Source organism: Sphaerodactylus townsendi, linkage group LG02, assembly GCF_021028975.2.
Source record: "Sphaerodactylus townsendi isolate TG3544 linkage group LG02, MPM_Stown_v2.3, whole genome shotgun sequence".
Lineage (NCBI taxonomy): Eukaryota > Metazoa > Chordata > Lepidosauria > Squamata > Sphaerodactylidae > Sphaerodactylus > Sphaerodactylus townsendi.
This window is the reverse complement of record NC_059426.1, coordinates 123,991,190-124,010,668: the sequence shown is the minus strand read 5'-3', so window position 1 is coordinate 124,010,668 and position 19,479 is coordinate 123,991,190. Positions and strand designations below refer to the sequence as shown.

Sequence of the window (19,479 nt, the reverse complement as noted above, 5' to 3'; positions counted from 1 at the left end):
TTTTTAAAAAAAATCAAGTGTACATGGTACATGGATTGTATGTGTATAAACCCTAAGTAGAGACAAGTTACATTGGCTTAGTGGCACCAAGAAAATTCAGGCTATATTAACATTTTTTCAAGTGAAGGAAATCTGTTCATGGATCTCCTACAGTCACATCTGCTTCAGACTTAAGTACTGAGTTAAATGTTAAAGCTCCCATGGGGAAGTTATAAAAAACTACTTTCTTGTCGGAGTGGAGGAGTCATAACATTTGCTAACTTGCATGATCAGATCAGAAACATAACACCGCCTAGGGAAAGCACTAAAAACCCCTCTCCACAGCCCTGCCGAGTCCAGCATTAAACTATATGAACTGACTGTGAAGTCCATGTGGATTTTGAAGGGACAGCTCACTGTTAAATCTGGCCCTGGTCAGGCTGAGCCAAAGTGGGTTCATCCTGGCTTGGTTCAGCTTTGTACTGCTGGTTCCCATTCCAAAGTCCACCTAGTTTTGGAGATGGAGCTTTGGGGGCAGACTCAGCAGACTTTAGGGGCAGAGGTTCCCATATAGCGCCAAAGAGACTCCCTCAACAGCCGAGGGTGGGTGTGCCCAGCGAAAACATGGTGGCGATGGTGGCGGATCCCGAGGGAATTTTTGAAGAGAGTCATCTCCAGAGGGCGAGGACATTGTTTCTTGGTTAGTGCAGATAGCTTTGGATGTTTTTAGGTAGTGTTGGTATTTAGTCAGTGTTAGTCAGGAAATTTGTTTATTGCTAGTGATTATAGGTAATGTTAGGTAAGGGCAGGAAGGGACTGATTAGTTACTAGTTTTAGTATAATATATTAGACTAGCACTGTAGTGGAATTGCAAATCCTAGGTTATGGGGGTAGTTGATTAAGTCTATGTTTATTTGTGTTAGTCATTTGAAATTATGCTACATCTATGCACATGTAAATGATTTCTTACCTGCTGCCATTAATCATCTTATATTTCTCTATGTAGTGTCTCACATGTAGCTGGAAACTACAGGAAAATATTTAGGGAATTCCTCCAAACTTACTCCAAGTAAATGTGTATGTATGATACCCTCATGAAATTCAGTGTGACTAATTTCCAAGTGAATGTGTATAAGATGAAGATGTTAAGCTGCAATTCTAAGCATCTTCATACAAAAGAAAATTTCAGTGGCATTAATGAATTTTGGGGTTCAGTGGACTGAGATGGTAATAGTCAAATACACAATTTGTGAATAAAAGGAACAAAAATTAAGATTCAGAAAGAAGATAAAGATGTCTCCAGTGAAATTGCTAAGCAAGTGTTTGCAATCCTCTGGCTTGGCCGCAAGGGAGAGGACAGGATTTTCCAGCCGCCGGTGTGGGAGGGGGCCACTTTGGCACCGACCCCCTCCATGCGCAGCCTGGGGGTCCACCTGGATTTGTCTCTCTCAATGGAGACCCAGGTGGCCCATACGACCCGGGCTGCCTTTTTTCACCTTCGCCAGGCCCGGCGGCTGGCTCCTTTCCTCTCCTGGGCAGACCTAGCCACGGTGATCCATGCAACGGTCACCTCCAGATTAGACTATTGTAACTCGCTCTACGCGGGTCTTCCCTTGCATTTGCTCTGGAGACTAAAACTGGTCCAGCATGCAGCGGCGCGCCTACTTACAGGCAGCGCTATTTACGATCATATTCAGCCTGTATTGCGCCAGCTGCACTGGCTCCCAGTAGAGTTCCGGATCATTTTCAAGGTGCTGGTGTTGACCTTTAAGGCCTTACGCGGCCTGGGACCCTCGTATCTTCGAGACCGCATCACCCCATATGTCCCTGCACGGCCTCTCCGCTCGGTGGAGGCTAATTTATTAGTGGTCCCTGGCCCCTCTATGATGCGGCTGGCCTCCACGCGGGCCAGGGCCTTTACAGCTCTGGCCCCGGCCTGGTGGAACACTCTTCCTCCGGCTGTTCGGGCCCTGCGGGATCTTGGTGAATTCCGCAGGGCCTGTAAAACGGAATTGTTCCGCCGGGCCTTTGGAGAGACCAGCTGCTGAAATGGTGCCCCCAACTGGCCTTCCAACTGGCCTTTCATCCTGGCCATTATCAAATGTGACTCGCTGCCCTCCTTCCCTCTCTTTTGGGGAGAATTTTAAAAATGGGGTTGGTCGGACGCCTCCATTATTATTACTATTGTTATTGTCATCGTTGTTTTAATGATTTTATAATTTGTTATTTATATGTCATGTTGTACACCGCCCAGAGCCCTTCGGGGATGGGGCGGTTTAGAAGTCCAATAAATAAATAAATAAATAAATAAAATCTGAATTGCACATCTACAGTGTCTCAGACTCAAAATGAAAACACATTTGGTTTCATATGCTTTGCCATGCAGGTACCTTACAGCTGACATTTTCCTGAACTGTTTGGGGTTGCATCCATTGTGCTTCCAACATTCCCAGTGGTTTTGTTTTGCTGTTTAGAACCATTAAATAAAATTAAATAAAATCAGAACAAGCAGTGGAAAATTCGCTATTAAAGAACCATTGCTTCACATTTGAGTTTACCCAGAAATTAAGATCTCTGTCAGAGGTCCTTTTGGTTATTGCACCATGGTACATAACAGGGGCCTTTACATATCAGCATCAAAATCATGGGACTCCCTTCCCAGGGAAATTCATTACACCCCAGTGTTATTGGTGGCTTTCAGAGAACATTTGGTATCTACTCTATTAGCCTGGCTCTCATGACACTGACTTTTGGTTGTATCCACTGCTAATTTGCTTTTTTATTGCTTATGGTTTTTATATTCATTATTATCATTTCATTTTTTTAATTGCTTGGGCTTTTAAAAATATTCCAAAAATGGGATAGTAATTTTTTAAAATTAAAAACATTTTTGTGACATTTTAAAATTCATGTCCATTTTTCAGATAAATTTCAGATATGTCACAAATCGCTTGGGTGCTGTGTGGTTTCCAGGCTGTCACAAATCATTGCTGGGCTTGTCATGCAGTGCACAGATTGGATGAATCTACTAACATGTTAGAATCTGACCTGGTGAACATTGACATCATTGGGAAATAAGTAGCCAAACACATGCCCAAGGATCTCTTCCACCAAAGGGATGTCATGCAAATGACCTAGCCGCCTTCTTTCCCCTCTCTGTGTTTCCATCAGATGTCAACTGCTTCCAATTTCTCTTTGATTCCATTTTAGTGCTTGATTGCATATAGTTTGATAGATATACCGGTAATTGCTGTTAGCAAACTCTCTCATTTCTTGTTTCCCAGAGCTGGCAGCAATAATTGAGGTTTCCATTGACGTATAAATGATGATATCTACATAGCTTTAACTCATTACTATTTTTTTTTTTAATGAAGAAGCATTTTAGGTTTCTGCTAACATCGTTTATGTTTTGGCTTCTAAGGCTGGCTTTAAACAACAACAACAACCAGTCCCTTCTCTTCTACCCATCAAACCATCCTGCCTGCTATCTCTTAGAACTGAAAATAGCTAGAAGTAATGAAAGAAGCACAGGTGTTAGGTAGAAACATTAGTTTCATAACAACAGATTGTCAGTATCAGTGAATCGCAGGGCCAGATAAGAATGGAAGCATACACACTTTACTTGCCTCTCACAAAAGTTTATGCATGGTATAGTGGTTAAGTGTACTGAACTCTAATCTGGGTTCGATTCCCCTCTCCTCCACATGAAGCCTGCTGGGTAGCCTTTGACCGTCACAGTTCTCTCAGAATTCTCTCAGCACAAGCAGAGGCAGACAGTGGCAAACCTTCTCTGAACATCTCTTGCCTTAAAAACCCTCTGGGGTCAGCTGTGACTTGATGGCATGTGCCCAAACACACACACATCTATGCACATGCACACACAGTCATTAAGGTGCCAGCAAACTTAGTTTATTTTAGCAGTAGATTTAGAATTCTAAATCAATTGTTCAGTTTTAATCAGCTTACCTGGGGAGAAGTTGTGGGTGATCCCATTGTGGACTTCACTGTATTCCAGTCTGATGCTAATAAGAGTACATCTGAAATGTAGCTGTGGCTCCTAAAGTCTTTACCAGAGTTTTAAATTGTCAGAGCTGTTGAATAGGTGTTATAAACACTGAGTCAGAGCCCCACCTCTTTGGGATTTCAGAAACAGAAAGAATCTCCACCCATTTTATCTTGCACCATTCTAAAGCCTGTTGCAAGAAAGTTTTTTCACTTGATGACTGTGGAACTAAAACCCGAGAAAATCCATATTCTGCAGATTCCACAGCAGAGGATCAGTGGGAAAAAATGCACTTGTGAGTAAGTGTTGACAGACATGAATTTGCTTTCCTTAAGACTAATTCTTTGCAATTTTCCTTTTGGATAAATGCTAAATATTATTAATAAATTAAGCTGACAACCAACTCTTTCAATTATAAAATGCTTTGAAATAAGAGTCAGGTACACGTACCTCATAAATGTACATAAATGTAGTTGCACATCTCCTGTCTCCTTTTGGAATGTGCAGATGTGCAAACAGAAGGAGATGGGGAAAGGGCTATGAACATGTCTAATATTTTAGTGCTTCAGATATCATTTCCAATGGGACTGCAATTACATGCTTGCACTTATCCCTTCCTGATGCTACTTTTTTTCGCTGTTGGGCTATACTTCACATTACATTATATGTATAATGCATATTTTGGAATAGGATCAGGAAGACCTTGGTTCAAACTTCCATTCAGCCAGGAATTGATCTGGGTAAGCCTAGGGCAGGCTACCCACCTCCTCAGCCTATCTGTCTCATAGGACCCCCTATCTCACAGGACTGTAGTACGAATCAGTTGGGCACTGGAATACCTTGTGTGCTGAATGCCACAAGTTCCCAAAAACCTCAATGATTATGGAAACACCCTTACTGCATGGTCATTAGTGAAGGTTAGGGGTCCCCATGCTGCCTGTCAACACTTTTTCTGGTGCCCATCAGTGTTTTTAGGAAGTGGGGTGGGACCAGGTGGGTTTTTTCCCCAGCAAGACTTTTGGTTGGCTATTGAAGATTTGATTGTCTGTGCAGATTTTTTAAATGATGCTTCAGTAGCAGCTGCCACCACAGCACAAAGATTTTCTTTGTGTGACTGAAGGTAAGCTGTAGAGGATATTTTATGACTGGCTCTACATCCTGCAGCAGATATGGTGGCTTCACCTCTTGTGGCAGCCATTTTGTAGCTGTACTCACCACACTGTTTCAGAATTACAAAGGTGCCCAACCTCAAAAAGTTTAGGGACCCCTGCCACACAATGGGGGCAAAGGATGCTATGTAGTCACACTCTAGCTGTTGATCACCTAACAGATCAGCACCAGCAGCCAACCAAAGTATTGCAGTGGCTAAATTGTCGGCAGGAAAGAACTAGATTCAAAGTAGTTTTGCTTATTTCACTCACTGAGTGGCCTTGGGGAAGCCAAAATTCTGCACAGAATTGCAGTCTAGAAGGGGGGAAATTTCATGCTGCCCTAGGCTTCCTGTAGGAGGAATGGGATGTGTCAAAAATAAATAATGCTACTAACTAAAATCTACTAGGCAGAGAAGGAGTTGCTTCATGTCTACTGGACTGTAGCATTTAACTTGAGTAATGTCTATTTGACTTTTCTGTCACTTTAATTATAAATCAAGAAAAACTGTAGGAAAAATATTTATTGTTAAGGTTTATTCATTATAGCTTTTTTTTAAAATCATGATTTAACAATTTGAAGTTGAATTATCTAAAGACAGGCTTTTCCCCAGAATTGTGCATCTTGCTCTGTTTTGACCTCTGGCACATGAAGTATTTTTGGAACAGGAGTAAGACAGTAGAATGAAGGTCGTTTCTAGCTCCTTCCTTTACAGAGATATGCCTTTTTCTGTATATTTCCACAAGGGAAGAAGCTAGATCACTACTTCTTTGAAAAAATGAAAACTGTGAATTCAGAGGACACTACATTAATATATTAATATTTTAGAGCCTTTAAAAAATATATGGGGTTTGTTTTGATGCCACCAATAATGACATTGATAACAGCACCCTCCCTTGAAAATCCTCATTATTGAAGGCACGTGCAGAAGAAAATAAACTGACTCCACAACTGTAAAAATGTGCAGGAATTGTAGACTTGTGAAAGGACCCTGCCCAATTGGTTGTGGATTGTCTCAATAAAATCAGGAGGAACTTGAACCTGTGGAGAAGGTCTTGGTTTCCTCAGGGAGAGTTTGGACTAGAGTGGAAAATGCAGGGCTTTACTCATACTTCTGAGCCAATGTATTTTCAATGTGCACATGTACATCTTCAAGACGGGGTGTTTGTGAGAGGAAGGGAAGCATTTGAAAGGAAGGAACTGATAGCTGAAGCAATCTGCACATGCACATTGCTATGTAAAAAAACTAGAGATAAAAATAGAACAATTGAGAGTTTCTTAATAAAAACATCTATTAATGTGTTGCAGTTTAATTGAAGGATCTCAGAATAGCCTATGGGATCCTGTTGTCCTTCATTTTATCCTCACAACAGCTAGGGATGTTTGCCAGACAGTAAATGGCCCAAAGTCACCCACTGAGTTTCATGTCTGAGTGAACCTGGATCTCCCAGTCCTAATCCAACACTGTAGCCATTAAACCACACTCAGCAGTTCTCCTGTTTACCTGGATTTCAGTAAAAGTTTAGACAGAGATTTCTGGATTTCAGTAAAGCTTTAGATAGGGTTGCCCAAGATGTTCTGATGGGTAAAATGGAGGACTGTAGACTGGACTCTAGGATAGTTGGGTGAATAGGGAATTGGTTGCAGAACCACATACATATTGTTGTCAATGGCATTTCATCTGAACGGAGGGAGGTGACCAGTGGGATGCCACGGGACTTAGTTCTGGATCTGGAACTTTTCAATAATTTTATAAATGGATGAGGGGGTGGAGGGCTTATTCATTAAATCTGCAGTTGATACCAAATTAGTGGAGCAGTAAACACTAGATTCCATCTTCCAAAGCCACCATTTTCTCCAGGTGAACTGACCTCTCTCACCTGGAAATCTGCTGTAATAGTGGGAAATCTTCACCTGGAGGATGGCAAAACTACAAATAACATTACTAAGAAAATAACATCCTATTTAATCTCTATTAAAGGGGCAGGACATTTTTCTTGAGACCTGTTGGCAGCCCTGTCTGGCTGCTGGATGGAGACAGCAGAGGTGAAAGCAGAGGTGATGCCCCACATAGACAGAGGTACTTTTAATACATTTAGAACTGGAAGTTTGATGAGACCCATCTGATAACACACAGCTCCACAGCTGCAGATGATCTTACTAAGTGGTCTAACATAATAGTTAAACAGGGCAAAGGGCAGAACCCTGAGGCATGCTACATGTCAGCTCTCAGGGAAATGATTCAGACTATCCAATTCACTTTGTCTAGCCAGACAAGAATGATTCAGACCATTACTGAACTACTCCTTCATACCTACTCTATTCTCCAAACAATTCAGCAGAACAGAGGTTCACAGTGGTGTCAAAAGTTGTAGTCATAGCCAGCAAAAAGCACTGACTTCTATCTTTCTACTGGACAGTGCTATTTCCACGCCCAGGTCAGGCCTAAAGCAAAAATGAAATGGGCATAAGGCATGGAAAGATAGGTCACCCATTAAAACTGGGAGCTAATCTGCCACTGTCCATTCAGTAGTGTACTGGGGGGGGGGTAAATAACAGAGCCCCAGGTGGCAGTTCCTAGGAGTGCACTTCAGGCCTGCAACCCCGAAACTGGACCCCATCCCGAACTCAGGGCAGGGGTACAGTTGAATATGAGTGACTTGCTGCCCCAATCTTCACATGGAGATCAGGTGTAGCCATCCTGCCTCACCCCACTCCTCTGTCTTCTCATTAAGTTGGGGAGCGGAGCCAGCCAGGCCAGCACACCCCAATCTCCACATGGAGGCTCAGAGGGGGGTGTTTGAGCCTGACCCCAGCCGGACTCAGATGAAGCATAGGGAGTCTGTTGACTCAAGATTTATACTGTTGGCTCTGCAGCTAGCTCCACCTGACCGGTCAGATGGAGCTTGGGGGTGAAGCCAACAGTATAAACTACAGCTGACAGCTCCCTGTGCTCAGACTGGAGCCTGGATAAGGCTGGACTGAAAGCTTGCAGCTTAAAGCTGGACGCAAGCCTGACCTCAGCCATGCTCAAACAGCCCCAACGTCCACATGGAGATTGGGGTGAAGTTACCTGGCTGGTCCCAGTCCCCAACTCCACATGGAGCAGGCTCCCGATCTCCAGTGGCGGATTTGCCTAGGGACAAGGGGTACCCCATGTCCTTAGGCACATCCATTGCAGTTATGTGGGGGGCGCCAAAACATCCCTCCACACTGACTGATTTTGCAAGCCCTAGCAAGCTTGGCATTGAGGAAGCCGGCTGCTGCAAGAATTAAGGAAGCCTGACGTAGCCCCGCCCAATCTCTACGGTGGCCCTGAGTGTTCAGAGGGTGGGGGAGAAATACCACTGTGCCCCCAGGAGGAGGACTGGAGAGCTCCACCTCCCCTCCCTCTCGCCCAGAGTGCAGTGCCTTATTCTCCATTAAGTTATTGCCATTGCTCTCAAGCCTTCTCCCCAGCAGACGGGCGCCAGCCAGCACAGGAGAAGTCCATAGGCCGGCTAGGGAGACAATCTCTGCCTCACCTGCTGCCCACAAGATGTTTGTTGTGGGGAGAGGAAGGGGGCACACGTTTGTTAGCTGTTTGGAGACTCCTCAAAGGTAATTTGCAAATCCAAACTGCACTTCTATCCCTAAAATCTTTTTTGCAATTGTGAATGGCCTTGATGGAGGGGGGGGGGGCATGAAGCACCTAGCTTCTTAACTTTTTGCTATGGGGCTGGGCTGTAATCTGCAGAGCTGAGTGTGATTCCCCACTTTCTCTGCCCCACAAGGAGTTTGTTGGGGGAGAGGAAATGGGGGCATTTGTTTGCTGTTTGAAGACTCCTTATAGGCAATGTATGAATCCAAACTGTTCTTCTATTCCTAAAATCTTCTTTGCAATTGTGAATGGCCTTAAGGGGGGAGGGGGGGTGGAGCGCCTGGCTTCTTAACTTTTGCTGTGGGGCTGGGCTGTAATCTGTAGAGCTGAGTTTGATTCCCCACTTTCTCTGCCCCACCTGCTGCCCCACAAGGTGTTTGTTGTGGGGAGAGGAAAGGAAAGCATTTATTAGCTTGCAAACTCCTTTCCCTTCATCTCTCTACAACAGACACCTTGTAAAGTAGGTGTAGCTGAGAGAGTTCAAAGAGAACTTTGACTAGCTCAAGGTCACCGATCAGGCTTCATGTGTAGGAGCGGGAAAATAAATCCAGTTCATCAGATAAAGGTCCACCACTTATGTAGAGAAGTAAGGAATCAAACCCAGTTCTCCATATTAGATGCCACCAGGCTGAAAAGAGCACATTCATTCATCTTTGTCATACACTTAGCTCTTACCTATAACATCAATTATGGGGGTCTCTTATGATTCTTTTGAATGTTTGTTTTAGACAGATTGTTGCCACAGGGTGTTGGGAGCAGGTCCTCTTCAGAGCAGTGACTGGTTTCTTAATTTGGAGGGGACAGGTTGGTCAATAAAGCAAAATAGAAGCTCTGATAGAAAGTCAATTTGTAGTCCGAAAAAAATATGGGGGAATGGGTCAAACATCCATTTGTTTTCCCCCCTCCTCAGCTGCTTTGGCTTTTTACAAAAGCATGAGGTTCTGATCTTCTGCATCATATGGTGGTGGAGCTTACTCTTTGTGGCCTTCAAGAGGGGACCTATCTCCATTTGTCCAGCAATTAGTTTCCAGTACTAGCCAGCCAAATACATCAGACCAACTCCTGAGCAGACCTTGTGAGTTACAGCAGTCCCTGTTCTCAGCATACTGTCAAGTGAAAAATTCAGAGGCACACTGGCAGAAAATGATGCCCAGGGCAAGACAAGAGTTTTCCACCACCACCACCACCACCACCACCACCCCCGGCCCTCTGCCCAGCCAGCACTGGGTGCAAGACCTGGTTTTTCCACCCCCCCCATCAAGCCCCACTTACAGTTTCCCTGTCAGCTGCGGGGGCCATCCATGCGCCTCAGAAGCCATGGCTCCCCACTCCAGACTCTGGGGGCTTTGTGGGGGGGGCAGGCTGCCCAGTCCCCATGCTTAACTCGGAAGGCCCTGCATCTTTGCCAGGCCGTCTCCACGTGGGCATGTCATGTGGAGTTTGCAGGAATGATAAACACTGTTTCTAAAAAATACCCACCCACCCCTTCTACTACAGGTTTGTCTGGTAACAAGAACACTGGAACCTTGATACTTGTTTTAAAATGAGTAGAGTACAGGTAGAGGCACTACTGCAAGGTGGCAGATTTACCCCACATCAGATCCACAAAGATAAATGGGGAAAGCCTTCTATCCAAGGCACTTCAGCCAACTCACAGTTGTCTCTCTGATTTTCTTTCTTTGCTCAAACTGCTTTTGGGGGGAAGGGCTCTCTTATTCCAACCTCTAATGGGGGCGGTGATTTGTGAGAGATTTACATGCTTAAAAGTTAACTCACACTTGCACTGGCTTGGAGCTCTTTCTGAGGCTAACAACCTACCTCATAGGGTTGGTGTGAGGACAAAATTAGGAAAGAGAGTTGGTGGGGAGAGAGCCATGTATGTTTTGCTGGTGGTGGGAGGTGTTTTGTGAGCTGGTGCAAAAAATCATTGTTTGGTCGTTGTGCGGGAGGGTGGTTGTCCATACCTGGGGGGGGGGGGCGCCAAACTCAGATTTTGTCCCCGGGCTCCAGTTTGCCTAGATTCGCCCCTGCCGATCTCCGTGGAGGCCCCAGGTGCCATTTTATAAAGCTACATCTCCGAGTCAATCTGATTACTTTCCATTGAAAAGTCAAATGTATTGCTGCTCTATTATTAGTTGGATTGTCTGTTGGTAAAGAAAGCTTCTTTAATAAGAGTGAACAATTTCCACTCATGAAAGACCAGGAAAATTACCAGTTCTACCAAAGGGATATTTATAATTTCAGTAAGACTGAATCTTATTTTCTCTTAACAAGATTTAACAAATCAAAAGATACAGGCCATAAGTTGTCAGCTCTGGATTGAAAAGTTCCTGGAAATTTGTGGTGGAGCCTGGGGAGGACAAAGTTTGGGGAGCAGGCTATAATGTCATATCTACCGTCCAAATCAGCTATTTTCTCCCAAGGAACTGATCTCTGTAGTTTGGAGATCAGTTGTAATTCTGGAATATCTCCATGCCCTACCTGGAAGTTGGCAATCTTCAACTATCTAAGAATCCTATTAACATTCCTCAGAAGGTTGATTCTGAAATCAACCATTACAACCTGATTAACTAGGGATTCTGTCATCTATCATGTTTGATCTGCATTCAAACTGGAGTGCAAACTGGATAGGATTGCAAAAATGTTATATCTAATGGCTGGATCTTAGATATCAACAAACTAGCTGAACAAGATTCAGCAGACACAATAGCAACCAAGGGAGACAGTCTTATTTACTACCACCATCAACTTTCCAGTGAACTCTATGTCTTATTAGATTTGGTACACACCTTTCTTCAGCAGTGTTCTAGACATCTCCCCATTCTCTTAAACTCTTTCAACTCCCTGGTAAACCAAAGTGGTGTAGCTCTTTTAAGGGGGAGAGAGGATCCAGTGAATAACTATTAATTGTTTAAATAAACCTACACTTTCAAGACCCAACTAGTGCCTCAAGTATCTCTCGACATTCTCAAAGATCCTAAGAAGATCCTAGAAAAATTGGGATCCATTAGTTTCTGAGAGTGGACAATTGTAAGATGTCTGTCCCCTTGTGAAGGGAAGGTGACAGGTTGTTCATACCTTCAATAGCTTATGAGATTGATGAAGGATCACTTACATAAGGGCATCAATCAAGACTACCCTCTGACTAAAAGAAGACACTAGGGTTTGTTTGTTTTTGTCTGTCCTGAAGCCGAAAATTTGTTGATTTTATGGGATTTCTCCAAGTCCCTGTATTTTGAGGGATGGCAAAAAAGCTGTCCCTTTTTCCAACCCTACATAATTGCAGAAACCTCTATCACTGTGGTGGCAAACCTTTGGCACTCCAGATGTTATGGACTACAATTCCCATCAGCCCCTGCCAGCATGGCCAATTGGTCATGCTGGTAGCAGGAGCTGATAAAGTATGTCCTGGACATCTGGAAGGACTCATCTAACTGCTCTATCATGTTTCCTCTTGTTTCCCCTTCTAAAATGAACAGCCTCAAACTCTTTAGTCTGCCCTCATAGGTGAATTTAGCACAGGGCAAATATAACAGGTATAGGATACAATACCAACTGTTTAGAGGAGGGGGACTTTGCAATAGAAACCGTTTAAAGGAGGAGTCCCATCCCCAAAATGAGTCTGCCCTGTTTTATTTCCCTCAACCTGGGATTTTCAAAAATCACTAAACCAATTATCCTTTTGCAAAATACCGGGTTGGAGCCGTTCCCATGCAAATGGCCAGGCAGGAGCAGGTGTTGCTCCCGGGCGCCATTTCCCCCTAATAAGCCTCTGCTTCCTAATCATATTTATTCAAGGTTCCTCTTTTCCTTTTTCCTGTCAGCTTATTTCATCACCTAAATATGTTGAAAATCCAAGCTCAGGAAAGTTGAGTAATGCTTGTTGTGAAGAGATTGGCATTTGCTACTGCTGAAGCAATCACATGACCACTATAGACGGAGTACAACAACCCAGGTTGCTTAACACCCCGAATTACCACACTGATTTGAGCACATTAATTTACCTTGTATGGAGTGAATGGTGTGTGTGTGGATGCTAACTTGACTAGTTGTGTTTTTTTTTGGAGGGGGGGATTAGCTAGTTGCTACAAAAGCAAAACACAAGGCTGCAACCAGTTTTTCTGGATCTTTCATAAACATGCAGATTCAGTGCTTGGGTCCGTTCACAGGCCCATCACTGGACCCTTCAAAATGCCCCAGAACTACTGAGCTATCCCCACCATTTCCATCAGAGTTGCAAAGTGCAGAAAAATGTAAAATTTAAAAAATACATGGGGAGGTTAAAAAACGTGAAAATAATGAAAGGAGCTGGAGTAGTTTTAAGAAACTGATACCGTGTTTCCCTGAAAATAAGACAGGGTCTTATATTAATTTTTGCTCCAAAAGATGTGTTAGGGCTTATTTTCAGGGGATGTCTTATTTTTTTCCATGATTTTGCACCCCCAACGTGACCAGGTCAGCTGTGCCAGAGAATCTGTAACTAAGGCTTATTTTTGGAGTAGGGTTTATATTTCAAGCATCCTCCAAAAATCACAAAAAATCATGCTAGGGCTTATTTTCAGGATAAGTCTTATTTTTGGGGAAACAGGGTATCTCAGTAGTTGCTGCTAGGCAACTGCAGCATTCCAGGCTTGGGGGTTCTGTGAGTAAAAGACAAGGGGAGGAAGGAGGGCCCTTTCCAGGACTATTTGGGCCTTTGAGGGAAGATTCATGGGGGCCGGGTCAGGCTTGGGTTAGCATTCTTTTGCAGGAATTCTTGCTACATCTTCCCATGTGTGCTTTTGCTAGATAAGAAAGTTTCCTTGGTGGTACTTTTTTGTTTGATCTGGCTGAACATTTTACTCTTGGTTCTGCATTCCCATTTAGTTGTTTAAGTTCTGCAGTTACGTCATGTTTGTTGTCCATCATGCTCACATAGGGCCTTTCCCCAGTTACCTTAAGCCCCGCGCTACTCAAGGAGAGTAGCGCGGGGTCCCTCGGCACTCCCCACTGAGAGGGGTGGCGACAGCGTGCAGCATCCCAGGCGCTCTTCTTAACGTGCCTTTTGATGGCCCCGCGCAGAGCGCGGGGTCGTGGGGACGGCCGGGCGCACGCCTGGGATGCTGCGCGCTGAGACGCAGCGCGAGGCATAGAGGGGAACGATGAGAGTGGGGAAAGACCCATACACTGTTTCTATTTACTGTGCTTCATTTTATTTCTGTTGTGGATTTACTGGTGTCTACTTTCTTCAAGTTGCTTGATTTTGTTACCGCGAATTGCCAGATAACAATAAGTGATTTCAGCTCAGCAACTTAATGAGGCGCAGGAAGCCGGCGTTTCTTTAAAGCAGGAAGGATTTTATTGCAAGTGATTTCTTGGCACAGCTCAGCAAAAGGAACCCACATGGCTGTATATCAGCCCCTTTTATACATTTCCCAGAAAAGGGGTGTAGGGCAGTCCCACCCCCACAGTGCAAAACCCAGGAAGGGGGCATTCTCCTTCCATCTAACACAGAGAAAATATAACACCAAAGGGAGAAAACAATCTCTTTGCACATGCTGATGAGATCAAATCCCAGAAGCAAAAGCCTGCACCTCCTTGCCTGAGGTGGTTCCTTGGGAGTGTTAGACAAAGACAAGTTTAAATGAACCAATGAATTCTTGGATCCTGAAAGTAAGGATGTGAACAGTCCAATGAGCTTCTGGATCCTGGGAGTAAAACTTCAAACAGTCCAATAGCAAAACAGGGTGACATCTTCCAAGGCTGGGTGACCCTTGGGTGCTGGCAACAGATTCGATTAGCAAGTCCAAAGAGGGTCGTTGTTCTTATCAAAGGGTCAGCTGGGCGTTGGTCTAAGCAGCATTCCAGAGTCAACTTCCTTGTTACTTAATATCAGACCTTAACTGGCTATTGCTTCTATTCTCAGACACAAATTTCAAAAATAACATTTCCAAACTTAAACGTTAGGGAAACCTTAAAGGATAAACACATGTACTTATACTTATGGGCAAGATTTTACAGATACTTATTGGCATGGCTTTCTTAAATCTAACAATAACAAAATCTTAAACTAACTGAAGAACCTAACTAAACTAACATCCTAAACTGCAGGCACATCATAAATTCAACTTAAAAGGGGCTTTTATTACATCCTAGAAAGGCATAAACAAGAGAGAAACCATATATTATTGGCACAAGCATACATAAGCATTCTCTATGAGCCTTATGGAGGCTTCTGAACCACACAAATCTCCGCGTCCGGACATGGAGCCAGTGTAGCCAGGCAACCTGACTTCAGGAAAATATTTTGTTTATTTTCCCATCGGTAACAGTTTCTCCCTTGCATCAATGTAGAACACAATGCAGACCTTGACTGTTTTTGTCTCTGGGTTGAGGATTCTGTAATTTTTGTAACCCATTGCACAGCCAATCAAAACATTTTCTGCTGCTCTAAGATCCATTTTATTTATTTATTTATTTATTTATTTATTTATTTATTTATTTACCCCACCCTCCCCTAGCAATCATAAAACAAAACAAAGCAGAAATCTCCTAGAACATTTGTAAAACATTTTAAATTCCTCCCCTTTTGTTTGCACTCACCCCTTTGAAATGATACCTGGCTGCTATTTTGTGATTCCCTCCCTTTTTTCCTAGTTCTGTGTTGAATTAATGCTTCAGTGTTTCACAGCTTTGTGCTGCATTCTCTACTTTTTATACACTCAATGCTTTGAAGACTGCCCCTCCCAAATAAAAGAACAGCCAAATGCTGTAAATAAACAGGTGAGGGGTAAGCTCAGAAGATTGTATGGAGAGGAAGTTCAGGCAAGCAGAGGAGCATGGAATATGTAGTCAACAGACTGCACAGCAACTGAAGACAATTTCAAAATGCTTCAGCCAGAGAATCGCTTTAAGGGGGATTCATTTAAAATGAGGCTAGAAATAAAACATTTGGGGGTAAAAATTATGTGGAGCTCCATGCAGGAAATGTTTTCTTTCCTGCCTCAAAGTGTTCAATATAATTATGCAGAAAAGTCCTAATACATACTAGATATATATGACACCTTAATCAAGCTATTTCATATGGCAAATATTTCAATAAGGTGGCAGTATTCCAAGAATGACAGTAGTGAGAATGGCGATGGGGGGAGGGGGTAACAGATAGGAGGCTGTCCTGCTCCTGAAGGGAATTCAGTTACTCAGATAATCCCAAAGGAGAAGGGGGATGAGAATGACCATTGGCCACTTACTGTGAAGGGTCATTCTCCTCTGAGACCAGGAGGTCATCTCCTACAGATGGGTTGTTTCCACCAGCTTGCTGAAGAGGCAGGAAGTGAATGCACATACAACTTTCACGTATATGCCTTTTATAAGAAAAAGCAAACACATGTTAACTTTACAAATGAAACCAGGGACCAGTGCCTGGATAAATCTGCATTGCTTCTGCTTCTGATGAGGCATCTGCTTCTGATGAGGACCAAGGCTCCGCAGGAGCCTGGCCCGTTAGCAAGGCATCTTACTCAGAGGTGTAGCAAGGGGGAAAAGCGACTGGTGCACTGGTACGTCCTCCGCCCCCATCCCGCCCCGGAACACCCTGTCCTACCCTGGAATGCCCTTGCCACACCCCCACAGGGGTGCACGCCCAGTGTGTCACCCCCCCCGTCCCCTTGGAACTACGCCTCTGATTTTACTTAAGCCCTGTCTTGGCCTGGGTGCAACAAATGTGATTCTCTGAGAAGCACCATGTGTCTGGGCTCCTCCTTAGCCATTGCCTCTGATTTGTACTTTGACCCTTAGACTGCCTGACTTCTGTCTACAGATGTTTCATGCCTGACCTCTGCACTGTTGAACCTGCACTACCCTGTATCACCTGTGTAGGCAGCTGAGCTCCTTAACCTGTGCAACTACTGCCTAGCTTTCTCAGTCATCTGCTAGCCTGTTGTGCCTGGATCCAAGCAGCACAGGTCAGTTTCTGGGCCTAGATCAGTAAAGGGTCAATTTCTAGGCCTGTCAAAGATTAAAAAACATCATCCTCACATCTGATAACTAAAGAAAGAATGGTTTCCAGAGTCATTCCTCTTGAATGGAATGCCTCTTGAATGGAATGCCTCTTGAAAGGCACTTGAATGGAAGAGGCTGGCTCCAGTTGAACCCCATCAAGAGAGAGAAGCTGAACTCCTTGACTCAAGCCTCCATGGCCCAGCCACAGGACTTCCATCTTTGATGGGTTCAATTTTAGATGGCTCTAACTGCTTCACGATAGCCTTCAAGCACATGGCAAGATTTTCCAGGACAGTGTCTGGTTGGCCATCCATCCACAGTTACAGCTGAGTGTCATCTGCATACTGATGACATTCCAGACTGAAACTTCTGACCAGTTGGGGGAAGGGCCGCACATAGATGTTAAAAGGCATTGGTCTTCTTTAGGAATGTAAGTGGAGGCTTGTCTAACCCCGGATCTATGATCCAAATCAGACTCTGTAACTTGATGGTTAAGAAACATTTACATGGGTAAGAGGGAAAAAGCTGGTTCTGCCAGAAGCTTCAGACAACCCCAGTGTATCAGACCCCGTTCCTCCTCCCCCCTCCCTAGCCCATAATACTATCCCCAGCTACAGAAGGCACAAAGAGCAGGAATGTAAGATGAACCCAAGGTCAGAAGAATGAGATGAAGCATTTAGCGGTGATATCCTCTTCTCAGGAAAACAAAAGTAATTTGCCCAATTCCATGGAGCTCCCCTCCCCCCTGATGCCTCTCTGCCGGTTGCCAGGTTCCTGCCTGACAAAGCTTTTGATCCATACACTTTTAGATCATTCAAGCTGGGTTTGTGCCTGTACCACAGTTTAAATGGTGTACTACTGGCACCTTTAGTAGCTAATGTGTTCTGTAGGTTGGTAGCAGTGTTGTTTACTTATCTCCAGCACTTGTGAGGTAACTATATGCCTCAAGGAGCAAACATCTAGATATTTCATTGGGAGAGTGGTTTTACCATTCTGCTACACTGTTTCAATGTTGAGTATATGGGACTGTAAAATGATGCTCTATTCATTGGTTAGTCAAATAATTCATCATCTCATATCCCATATATTCACCTCCATTAGTGGCTTTCTTTAGAATCCGTTACAAACCATTGCCACATATGCCTTAAATTTTTCCAGCATGACTTTTTTCTTTAATTAGGTGGGTCACATGTATCCTGAAAAGTCATCAGTAAATATTTATTTATATTTATTTCCACAGATTTATTTCCACTAGGGGTTTGATTTTTTTCATTGATCCACGAATATCAGTGTGTATCAGTTCTAGGGGGCATTGTGTTTGGCTTAAATGACACTGATTGTGAAAACTAGGTCTGGTTCCTTTGAGTCAGCACACACACTTCTCTTCAGTCCATTCGCTCATTTGCATGCCTTTAATTAAGTTCTGGCTCTTAAATTGAGTAATTACATAATTTTCCCTGTGTCCTAAACTTCAGTGCCACACCCTGGAGCAATTTTTGTGATTGCATTGTGTGGCAAAGGTGCTGTGGCCTCAGATCAAGAGCTAGTCCTTTAAACCTGGGTTCGATTTTCCAGGTTGTCCTCCTCAGCCTTTGCATTGTGCTCCCCTCTAAGGCATTCTCACCTGTGATACCTGGTAGACCTCAATCCCCAGGACTGCCTGTGCCTGAATGAGTTCTGGTGCTGTCAGTTTCCAGTGCTAGCTTTCCTTGCACTTCTGAAGGCTTTTTCTGCTGCAGCTGGCACCTGTCCAACAGCTGAGAGCTGAGTCTCTGTTCCTAGCTGTTTCTCTGGTCTCCATGCCACGTGCTGTCTCCTGAGCATCTCCTGCTATTGTCTCCACCTCCCCTCACATCTGCTCATTGTCTTCTTTTCATGTGTGGCTCACCCACACAGGTTCCATCTCTCTGCCAGCATCTCCACACCCTTGACAGCCCAGTCAACTTGTCTTCCCATCAGGCTGTTTGAAGTTTCCTGATGCTGCTCAGGCCTTGAATGTCTGCTCTGGTGTCCATGCAGAGTTTTCCAAAGTTTGCTTTCTGTACATAAGCTACAAATGAGTATAAATCCTGGTTCACAATTCCAGCTGCAATTAATTTGCTTCTCTGACTAATAAAACGTCTGTTTCCAAAAGATGCTATAATTCCTTTCTTTGCCAGTGCTCTTGCAGATTTGTGGTTATTGCTGGCTTTCACCCATAGAATTAGTAACAAGGATTTGTCAGGTTTCACCACTGGGAAGCTTGCATTTTATTGTCCTGGAGCGAATCCCTTCAGCCCTGCTGGTGTTTCCATCTGCAACATTTAATTTTTCTTTTGTTCATCTAGATTTTTTAAAAAATCTGATTACCACACATATGCAAACCAGATCTGGAATCAATGAACCATATATCACTTTTTGTGCCTCCTGGTGATAATGTAAAACATTTCTTTATTGATTTCGTCTTAACTTTAACAAGAGCCTTTTCTGTTCTTTCATCCTGCTTTGGGAAAGGCTTTCCTCTCATTAGTGCACAAGTGGCAATGTCTCCTGATGTGGCCATATTTCCTATAAGTGTGGCAAAATCTCTCCTTTCTCATTTATATTCAGAGCTATTTGGACATCCTCCGATCTCTTAAACTCTGGTCTAGAAAACCATTCCTCCAATTGATTGATAATGCTTTTCAGGGACAAATTTCTTTAGCCACAATTGGATGGCCAATATTCTCATATGATGCTGGCATGCTGA

The 19,479-nt window shown here is 43.8% G+C and overlaps 1 protein-coding gene across 1 annotated transcript in view; it reads right to left on the bottom strand.

Moving 5' to 3' along the window:
- The window catches only part of LOC125426349 (cytosolic phospholipase A2 epsilon-like), a 52,922-nt gene extending 50,463 nt beyond the window's left edge, over nt 1-2,459 (bottom strand). The window contains exon 1 of the mRNA XM_048484607.1: nt 2,370-2,459. Within this exon, the coding sequence (XP_048340564.1) occupies nt 2,370-2,459 (90 nt within the window). The remainder of the gene's footprint in view (nt 1-2,369) is intronic.
- Nucleotides 2,460-19,479: the final 17,020 nt, after the last annotated feature.